Source organism: Numida meleagris, chromosome 2, assembly GCF_002078875.1.
Source record: "Numida meleagris isolate 19003 breed g44 Domestic line chromosome 2, NumMel1.0, whole genome shotgun sequence".
NCBI classification, from domain to species: Eukaryota; Metazoa; Chordata; class Aves; order Galliformes; family Numididae; genus Numida; species Numida meleagris.
In genome coordinates this window covers 147,088,851-147,099,218 of record NC_034410.1, presented here as the reverse complement: position 1 = coordinate 147,099,218, position 10,368 = coordinate 147,088,851, and the positions used below count along the sequence as shown (strand labels likewise).

Below are 10,368 nucleotides of genomic sequence, written 5' to 3'. Positions count from 1 at the left end.
GTCCTGTGGGGATTATGGGGCTCTGTGGTGTTCTTTGGGGGGTCCCGTGGGGGCTGTGGGGCTCTATGGAAGGTCCTGTGAGAGTTATGGGGCTCTGTGGGTGTTATGGGGCTCTGTGGGGCTCTTTGGGGGGTCCTGTGGGGGCTATGGGGCTTTGTTGGGCTCTACTTGGTGGGGGGCTTCTGTAGGAGTCATGGGGCTCTGTGGGGATTTATTGGGGGTCCTGTGGGGGTTGTGGGGCTCTATGGGAGGGGTTCTTTTGGGGTTATGGGGTTCTGTGGGGCTCTGTGGGGGGTCCCATGGGAGTTATGGTGTTCTGTGGGGCTCTATGGCAGGGATCCTGTGGGGGTTATGGGGCTTGATGGAGCTCTATAGGGGCTGTCAAGGGCACCATGTTGAGGGCTCTGTGGGGGCTATGGGGCTCTATAGGAGGTCTGAGGGTGTCAGGGTTGGGAGTTGTCATGGGGAACCCATTTTTGTTGGGGGTCAGGACTGGGGGGGTGTCAGGTTTATGTTTGCCATGGGGAGCCCATTTTGAGGGGGGCTCATTCTGGGGGTCACTGTGGGGGTCTCAGGGCTTGGGGATGCCACAGGGAACCTATTTGGGGGGGGTGAGGTTTGGGGTTTGCCATGGGGATCCCATTTGGTGCGGTCATGGTTGTGTGTCTCCTTCTGGGGGACAGTGTGGAGGTGTCCGGGATAGAGAGTGCTATGGGGAATCTATTTTGGGGGGGGGGTCAGCATTGAGAGTTTAATTATGGGGAGTCAGTGTGGGGGTCTCAGGGTTGGAGGGAGCCACTGGGAACCCATTTCAGGGGAGTTAGCGTTAGGGGTCTCATTCTGGGGTTCAATGTGGGGGTATCTAGGATAGAGGATGCCATGGGGAACCCATTTCGGGGGGATCAGGGTTGGGGGGCCCATTCTGGGGCTCAGTGTGGGGGTCTCACAGTTGGGGGGTGCTGTGGGACACTCGCTGTGCTCTCAGAGTACAGGGTCTCCCGCCGCGGTGCTGTCCCAGTGACCCTATTTTGTCCCCTTCCCCACCCTGCAGCCGCCCCCTAACCCAGAGGGTCCCACGGTGACACGTCCCTGCACCCCCGCCATGGCCGCCACTGCCTCCTCCCTCGTCCTGCTCTGCGCCCGCCGCCTCGCCGCCCACCTGCCCACTGCCCGCCGTGCTCTGCCACTGCTCCCTGCCGAGCTGTACCCCGCTCTGCTCCAGGCCGCACTCCTGGACCGGCGCGTTCCCCTCCTGCGGGACCTGGTGCAGGCCTGGCCCTTCCCCATCCTCGCCCTGCGCCGTGACCCACACCCCCACCCCGACAAGCTCTGCGTGCAGGCAGTCCTCCTCGCTGTTACCGCGGGGCTGTGGCCCAGCACCAGGTGGGTGAGCGGGTGAGAACACCCCCCTGGGGGATTTGGTGGGTGGGTGGGTGTTTTCTTATGGGGGTGGGTTGTTGGGGGGCAGGGGGTGGGGGTCAGCGTTGGGTTGTGGTTGTCTGCGCTTGGCTGGGGGTGCTCTGTGGGACCGGTGGGTTTGGGGAGTGTAGGGGTACGGGTGTTGGCGGGTTGGCCGTGGTTGTCACCAAATCAGTTGTTGTTGTTTTAGAATTGGTCATGATCATTGTTGGGTCAGTCATGGCTGTTGTGGAATCGGCTGTGGTTGTCGCAGGATCAGCTGTGGTTGTTGCCGTCAGGTCAGCCCTGGTTGTAGGATTGGTTGTGATTGTCACCGGATCAGTTGTGGTGGTTGTAGGATCGGTCACAGTTGCCATAGAATTGGATGTGGTTATCATTGGGTCGGTTGCAGTTGTCGCTGGGTCGGCCTTGGTTGTCGTAGGATTGGTCATGGTCATCACACCATCAGTTGTGGTTGTTGTAGAATTGGTTGTGGCTGCCATAGAATTGGTTGCGGTCATTGCCAGATTGGTCATGGTTGTCACAGAATCAGCTGAAGACATCATCAGGTCAGCTGTGGTTGTCATTGGATTGGCTGTGGTCATTGCCAAATCAGTTGTGGTTGTTGTTGGATTGGCCGTGGTCGTAGGATCAGCCATGATCGCTGCCAGATCAGTTGTGATTGTCGCCAGATCGGCCGTGGTCATCGCCAAATCAGTCACGGTTGTCTTAGGATTGGTCGTGGTCATCACTGGGTCAGTCGTTGTTGTGGGATTGGCTGTGGTTGTTGTCAGATTGTAGAATGACGTTCATCGGATCAGTCGTGATTGTTGCTGGATTGTACTGGAATTGTAGATTTGACTGCGATCGTTCTGGAGTTCCAGGTTCTCGGCATTGTTGAATCACTCAGTCACGACCTTCTTGGAAATGTGTGCATCCAGGAATTGTGATCTTTGTACAATCATTGTGGTCACTGATCCTGATCGTTAGAGGATTGCGATCATCACAGCCCAGGGTGTGACCGTCATGGTATCGTTTGATCATGTTCTGTGTAGAGTGATAATCATCCCAGAATCAATCGATCATCATAGAATCATGGTGTCGCAATCATCATAATATCAATTATGGCCACCGTAGGATTGTTACATCAATTGTGATCATCATTGAATGACAATCACTGAATCAATTAGGGCCATCATCGAATCACAATCACCAGATCAATTAGGGCCATCACTGAATCATGATAATCAATTATAAATCCAGTCGTGACCATCATAGAATTGTGGGTTTCATTGTGACCGTGGTAGAATCATTTGGTTGCGATCGTTCATAGTCATTATCAGCACAGAATCAGTAGATTGTCGTCGAATCATGGAATCACAATTGTAATTTTAATTATGATCGTCATCGAATCATGGAGTCAAAATTGTAGTTTTAATTATGATCGTTGTCGAATCATGGAGTCACAATTATAGTCTCAATTATGACCATCATAGAATCATGGGATCGAAAGTCATTGTAGAATCATGATCACCATGGGATCAGTTGAGATCATCATAGAGTCATGATCTTTGTAGAGTCACAATTGTGGCAGAATCAATCATAAATCATAGAATTGTGGCATCACATTCACTGTAAAATTAGTGACGATTGTTGCAGGATCGATCACAATGGTTGTAGGTTCACCATCTTACAATTGTGATCAGCATAGAATCAGTTGGGATCACTCTCAAGTCATAGAATCATGACCGTCACAATTGGTCACAGTCATCAGAGAATCAGCCATGGTCATCGCAGAATCGGGATCACCATCACTGTAGAATCGATCGTGGTCATTGCAGAATTGAGATCACCATTGTTGTAGAATCAGTGGTGGTCATTGCAGAATCGGGATCACCATCATGGTAGAATCGATCGTCGTCGTTGTAGAATTGGGATCACCGTCATCGTTGAATCGATCGTGATCGTTGTAGAATCGGAATCACCATCATCGTAGAATCGATCGTGATCATAGAATCGGGATCACCGTCATTGTAGAATCGATGGTGGTCATTGCAGAATCATAGAATCACCAAGGCTGGAAAAGACCTACAAGATCATGCAGTCCAACCATCCACGTACCACCAATATAACCCCACTAAACCCCGTCTCTCAACACAACGTCTAAACGTTCCTTGAACACAAATAAAACAATCCAGTTGTGTTCCTTGAACACAAATAACACAATTTTGTTGTGTTAGGATATTACTCAGCTATTTGGAAGCATCCTTTGGAGGATTTACTGTCTTTGTACAGATTTTAGGTAGTGGGAAAATTCCATCATGTTTCCTAAAAGCATGAGAAATTTAGCTTATATTCCAAAAAATAATTCTAAAGAATCAGGATCACCATCATCGTAGAATTGATCGTAGAATCATTGTAGAATCGGGATCACCATCATTGTAGAGTTGATGGTGGTCATTGCAGAATCATTCAGTCGCGGTTGTTGTAGAGTTGTGATCTTCGTAGTGTTGGAATTGCCGTGGAATCGATTTCAGTCACCACAGAACCACGGTCACCGTAGATTGGTGGAACCACAATCATCATAATATCAGGTTACGATCATAGAATCATTCCGATCTTCGCCGTCGTGGTCTTTTTGGAGTCACAATCATCACAGAATCCATTGGTTGCTGTAGAATTGCACAAGGCTGTGGGTTTGTGGAACCGCACTGTAGTGTCGGTTATGATCGTCGTGGAATTGCAACTGGTGGAATATCAGTTCTGGCCACGTGGGATGGATGGACCAAAGGGATTTGGGTCAGACAGACAAGTTTTGGGTCGGTCACGTGGAGATTTGGGTCAGATGGAAGAGATTTGGGGCAGATGAATGGATGGAGGGTTGGGACAGATGGACGCAAGAGTTTTGGGGCAGACGGAAGAGATTGGGGGCATATGAATGGAGATTTTAGTTGGTCAAATGGAGGTTTGGGGTGGACAGATGGAAGAGGTTTGGGACGGATGGACGGAAGGAGGTTTTGGGTCAGGTGGAAAAGATTTGGGGCAGACAGACAGGTTTGGGACAGTTGGACAGAAGCGGTTGGATGGAATAGGTTTCTGGTGGTTGGATAGAAGAGGATTGGGTCAGATGGATGGAAGAAATTTGGATCAGATGGATGAAGGTTTGGGTTGGATGGATGGAAGGAGGTTTTGGGTCACATGAAAGAGATTTGGGGTGGATGGACAGAAAGAGGGCTGGGTCAGAAGGAAAGAAATTTGGGGTGCATGGGAGGAAGGAGGTTTAGGTCAGACAAGTGAAAGAGGAAGGAAGGAGGTTTGGGGTGGATGGAAGGAGGGAGGGTTGGGCCAGATGGATGGAAGAGATTTGGGTCAAACGGATGGAGGGAGGGTTGGGTCAGGTGGATTTGGGTTGGATGGATGGAAGGGGGTTGAGTCAGACAGGTGGACAGAAGGAGGGTTGGGTCAGGCAGATGTGGGTCGGACAGACTGAAGGAGGGGGTTTGGGCCGATGAGAAGGAAGGGGGTTGGGTCGGATGGAGGAAGAAACGCTGACGCCTTTCTCCTTGTGCAGCCCGCGGCCGTGCCTGCGGGTGCTGGACATGACAGGCCTCCAGGACGGCGCCGAACACGGTCCAGACAGCATCAGCCTGTGGTCGGGGACAGTGCTGCTGGCCAAGGCCTGCCTGGAAGCCTCACAGCGCCGAGCCGAGCCGCATGGCGCCAAGCGGCGGAAGGGATCCCCGGTGCTGCCGGTGGAAATCCGCGTCGACCTCTTCGTCAACAGCACCTCTGGGGCCATCCTGCGGGCGGCCCTACGCGGCGGAGGGGCCCTGCGCCTGCGCTGCCGCGACTTCCACGCCGAGGAGCTGTCGCTGGGTGGCACCATGGATCTGCTGGAGGCATTGGAGCCAGTCGGCTTGCGACGTGTTGAGCTGCGCTTCAACAACCTGGGGCTGGCAGGGCTGTGCCAGGTGGTGCCGCGGCTCGCCCGTTTCCCTGACCTGGCCAGCGTGCGGCTGCCCTACAGCAATGTGGACGTGCGGCGGCTGGGGGCGGAGGATGGGCTGCGGGAGCTGGCGGCGGCACTGGGCCGGCTGTGCGGGCTGCGGGAGCTCAACCTGGGCTCCTGCCGGCTGGCAGGGCAGCTGCGGCTGCTGCTGGGGTGAGTGCTGCTTCCATTCTTCTTTTGGGGGAAGATTTGGGGTTTTGGCTCCAGGGGCTTCATGGATGCCATGAGTTTGCCGTTCTGTGGGGTTTTGGTGAAGGTGAGGATGGTCCCATCTCAACCACTTGGTTGGTTATGGAGTCATAGGTTTTGGTGAAGGTGAGGATGGTCCCACCTCACCCAGTTGGTTATGGAGTTACAGGTTTTGGTGAAGGTGAGGATGATCCCAACTCAACCAGCTGGCCCTGGAGCTATGGGTTGTGGGTTTTATTTGGGGAGATTTGGGATCTTTGCGCTAGGGGCTCCACAGATGCCGAGAGTTTGCCCTTCTGTGGGGTTTTGGTGAAGGTGAGGATGGACCCACCTCACCCAGTTGTCCCCAGAGCCACGTATTGAGGTTGGAGGTCTCCTCAGGATCCATCCCCCCAGGTCCCAGTGCCCAGCTGGAGTTGGGGATCCCCACGAGCAGCCCCCAAACCCTCCCAAGGGCACCCCACTGGGCACTGGGCCCCTCCATGAGCTCCACCTCGGTGCACCAGCCCCTCCCCACACGGTCCCTTGACCCCCAGGTTCTCCCCACCCCCTGCAGGTCCCTGCAGCACCCGCTGGAGAGCCTGGAGCTGCCCTTCTGCCACCTCCAGCCCTGCGACCTCACCTTCCTGGCCCAGAGCCCACACGCTGCAGCCCTGAAGAAGCTCGACCTGAGTGGCAACGACCTCTCCTCCTCCCTCCTCCCTCCCTTCCTCCGTCTCCTCCTCGCCGTCTCCTCCTCGCTTCGGCACCTGGATGTGGCTGAGTGCCGCCTGGGGGACGCCCATCTCCCACTCCTGCTGCCGCCGCTGCGGCATTGCGTCCTCCTCTCCTACCTCGGCCTCTTTGGCAACGCGCTGTCCTCACGGGGGCTGAAGGTGCTGCTGGAGGGAACCCTCCCCCTGTCTTCCCTGCGCCTCGTCGTCCACCCCCACCCCATAGATTGCCACGCTGCCGATGAGGCTGACAATGACAATGACACCGATGTTCTCGAGGGCCGTGCAGCCGCGCTGCAGGATGAGCTGCGGCGAATGCTGCGCAGCGCCGGGAGGGATGAGGACATGTGGACCAGCAGCCTCCAGCATCATGGCGGCTTCGACTTCTTCGCGCTGTGAGCGGGGACAGCTGGGAGGAGTGGTGACGAAGGGACAACCAGGAGGAGTGGTGACGAAGGGACAACCAGGAGGTGTGGTGACGAAGGGACACCAGGAGGTGTGGTGACGAAGGGACACCAGGAGGTGTGGTGACGAAGGGACAACCAGGAGGAGTGGTGACAAAATGACAGTCAGGAGGTATGGTGAAGAAGAGACAACTGGGAGGAGTGGTGATGAAGGGACACCAGGAGGTGTATGACAAAGGTACACCAAGAGGCACAGTGATGAAGGGACAGCCAGAAGGTATAGTGACAAAGGGACAACCAGGAGGTATGGTGACAAAATGACAACCAGGAGATAGGGTGACGAAGGGACAACTGGGAGGACTGGTGACAAAATGACAATCAGGAGTAGTGGTGACAAAGGGACACCCAGGAGGAGCGGTGACAAAATGACAACCAAGCGTGGTGACAAAGGGACAACTGGGAGGCGCAGTGACAAAGTGGGGACGGGTGCCCGCTGCTCATTTTGGTATAAAGAACAGCTGGTTGGTAACTGGGGGCTGTTCTGTGGCGGAAAGCTGTGCTCCTGGATAACACCCTCACGGGGGGAGGTGCTGGGGAAGTGGGAACAGGTGGATGCCACCTGTTGTGCCATTTCGGGTGACAAAGGGACACGGGGAACAGGAGTTGCTATCGCTGCTTCCTGCTCATGGCCCTTGCTGGTGATGCAAAAGGTGACGCCGATGCCAACCCCGAGCGACGCCCTGGTGCCGTGACAGAGGTGGAGCGGGGCAGACCCAAATTTGAGGTGGAGACCCCGCGTCCCATCCCCTTGTCCCCTCCTCCCTTATTGGTCCCACCCCTGAGACATGGATGCTGCCACCAGCGGGCTGGGGGGGTGCTTGGGGACACTGGGGACACTGTGAAGCTGTGTGTTGGGACAATGGAGACATCGCCATGGGGACAATAGGGACACCGTGCAGCTGTGCAATGGGATGTTGGGGACATCACAGTGGGGGCACTGGGGACACTTGTGAAGCTGTGCCATAGGATGTTTGGGACATGACAATGGGGATGTTGGGGACACCATGTAGCTGTGTACTGGGACACTGGTGACATCACCATGGGGACACTGGGGACACCATGCAGCTGTGTATTGGAGGCACGACCTTGGGGACATTGGGGACACTGTGAGGGATGTTGGGGACATCATCATAGGGACACTGGGGACACTGCAGCTGTGTACTGGGGACATCACCTGGGGGAAGTTGGGGGCACTGTGTAGCTGTGCCATGGGACATTGGGGACATTGTCATAGGGACACTGGGGACAACACATAGCTGTGTATTGGGACACTGGGGACACTATGTAGCTGTGCCATGGGACATTGGGGACACTGTGATGGGACACTGGGAACATCACCATAGGAACACTGGGGACATTACCATGGGGACATTGGGGACAACACGTAGCTGTGTATTGGGACACTGGGGACACTGTGAAGCTCTGCCATGGAACTTTGGGGACATCACCATGGGGACAGTGGTGACACCATGCAGCTCTGTATTGGGACACTGGGGACACCGTATAGCTGTGTATTGGGGACATCACCTTGGGGACTATGGGGACACTGTGAGGGGACACTGGGGACATCATCATAGGGACACTGGGGGTACTGTGTAGCTGTGTATTGGGACATTGGGGACACTGTGTAGCTATGTACTGGATGCTGGGGACATCACCTTGGGGACTTCGGGGACACTGTGAGGGGACATCATCATAGGGACACTGGGGGTACTGTGTAGCTGTGTATTGGGACATAGGACACTATGTAGCTATTGGGGACATCACCATGCGGACATTGGGGACACTGTGTAGCTGTGCACTGTGACACTGGGGACACCATTATGGGGACTTTGGGGACACCATGTAGCTGTGCCATGGGACATTGGGGACACCCCTGGGACACTGTGTCACCAGGGTGTTGCTGTGTCCCTGTGTCACTACCCCCCACGCTGTGGGTGTCCCTTGTGTCCACAGCGGTGCCACCAACCCAGGGGATGCCATGCGGGGACAGGGAGTGACGCGTCCCATGGGGTCTGTGCCGGTGTCACCGTGTGTCACCCCGCCACCCCCCGTGCATGGGTGACAACACAGTGCAGCTGCAGTGCAGGTTCCGATGACTTTAGTCCTTCACAGGTGGGGACTATGGGGACACCCAGGGGTCCCTCCCACCCCCATCCCATGGGGATGAAGGGGACACGTGGGGTTCCCCCTTGTCCCCACCCCACAGACTCAGGGGTCCCTCCCTTCCCTGTCCCATGGGTTTGGGGACAATGGGGACACCTGGGGGTCCCTCCCACGCCCATCCCATGGGGATGAAGGGGACACCTGGGGGTCCCTCTTGTCCCCCCCCGATGGACTTGGGTCCCTCCCATCCTTGTCCCATGGGTTGAGGACAATGAGGTCCCCCATGGTTCCCTCTTGTCCCCGCCCCATGGACTCAGGGATGAAGGGGACGCCGGAGGTCCCTCCCACCCCTGTCCCATGGGGTTGGGGACAATGGGGACACCTGGGGGTCCCTCTTGTCCCCCCCACCAGACTCTGGTGCCCCTCCCATCCCTGCCCCACGGGTTTGAGGACAATGGGGACGCGCTCACCCCCTCCCTGCAGATTGTGCCCCCCCGCTGCCCACCCCCCGTCCCTGCAGCCGCCCCAGCAGCGGGTGCCCCAGCTCGTAGCGCTGCCCGCCCCACACGAAATGGGTGGGGACCGCTCCCCCCGCCCCGTACTCGAACCCCTCGCCCCATTCCTCCACCAGTGCTGAGCGCACCAAGCCCACCCCCCCCGCCCCCTCCGGCGCCGGGTGGTAGAGCCGCCCGTTTTCAGGGCAAAATGTCAAAAATTGGGGTTGGAAAGGGACGACCAAGCGTTCCCCGCCGCCGCAGTAGGACAGCAGCGCTGCGTTGCCTTTGTCACCTGCCAGGACCCGGGTGAAGACGATGGGGACGTCCTGGCAGCGCACGAAGTTGTGTTCGGGGCCGCAGGGCGAGAGGAAAGGGAAGGCATCCTCGTAGCGGCCGCTGCGGTTGGGCTGAAGCTGGCGGAAGAAGAAGGCGAGGAAGCGCTCGTCTGCAGGGTAACAAAGAGCGGGTGTTAATTTCGTTAATTAGCGGCGGGGTGCTCTGTTAGCGAGGAGGGGATGCGCGATAGGGGCAGCTCATAGTAGGGTGGGAGAGGAGGGTGGGAGGAAGGCGGTTCTCGTTTACTTTCTGCTCTGCTGTGTTATTCATTAGCGATGAACTCGCTAATGAAGTAACTCTTGTTACTGCACTTCGTCACTAATTAGCAAACAAACCCCATGAACGTCCCAGTGCAGAGGGAGCCACTGGGCAGTGTCATGGTGTCACCTGGTAGTGTCATGGTGTTACCAGGCGGTGTCAACGTCACTAGGCAGTGCCACAGTGTCACCATGTCATGGTGTCACTGGGCAGTGTCACAGTGTCACCATGTCACGGTGTCACTAGGCAGTGTCACCAGGTGGTGTCCCAATGTCACCATAGTGTCCCAGTGACACTGGGCGCTGTCACACTGTCACCATTTTGTGGTGTCACCAAGTAGTGTCACAGTGTCACCACATCATGGTGTCACCAGGCAGTGTCACACTGTCACCATTTTG

The 10,368-nt window shown here is 56.1% G+C and overlaps 2 protein-coding genes across 4 annotated transcripts in view; one reads left to right on the top strand and one right to left on the bottom strand.

Annotated features, from left to right (window-relative positions):
- Positions 779–9,812, top strand: LRRC14 (leucine rich repeat containing 14). 3 transcript variants are annotated; one of them, XR_002435315.1, is made up of 4 exons: positions 779–1,383; positions 4,970–5,560; positions 6,153–6,885; positions 9,676–9,812. XR_002435315.1 is itself a non-coding variant. In XM_021387611.1 (3 exons), exons 1-3 carry the CDS (start codon positions 1,103–1,105, stop codon positions 6,706–6,708), a joined length of 1,428 nt encoding a protein of 475 aa, XP_021243286.1. In that variant the 5' UTR covers positions 779–1,102; the 3' UTR covers positions 6,709–7,242. The 3 variants fall into 3 exon arrangements, 1 of the variants encoding a protein (XP_021243286.1); XR_002435314.1 differs by having other exon boundaries at positions 6,153–6,990; XM_021387611.1 differs by lacking the exon at positions 9,676–9,812 and having other exon boundaries at positions 6,153–7,242.
- The window catches only part of C2H8orf82 (chromosome 2 C8orf82 homolog), a gene marked incomplete in the record, with an annotated part of 4,113 nt that continues 2,229 nt past the window's right edge, over positions 8,485–10,368 (bottom strand). Inside the window, 1 exon segment of the mRNA XM_021387612.1 lies at positions 8,485–9,823. Within this exon segment, the coding sequence (XP_021243287.1) occupies positions 9,346–9,823 (478 nt within the window).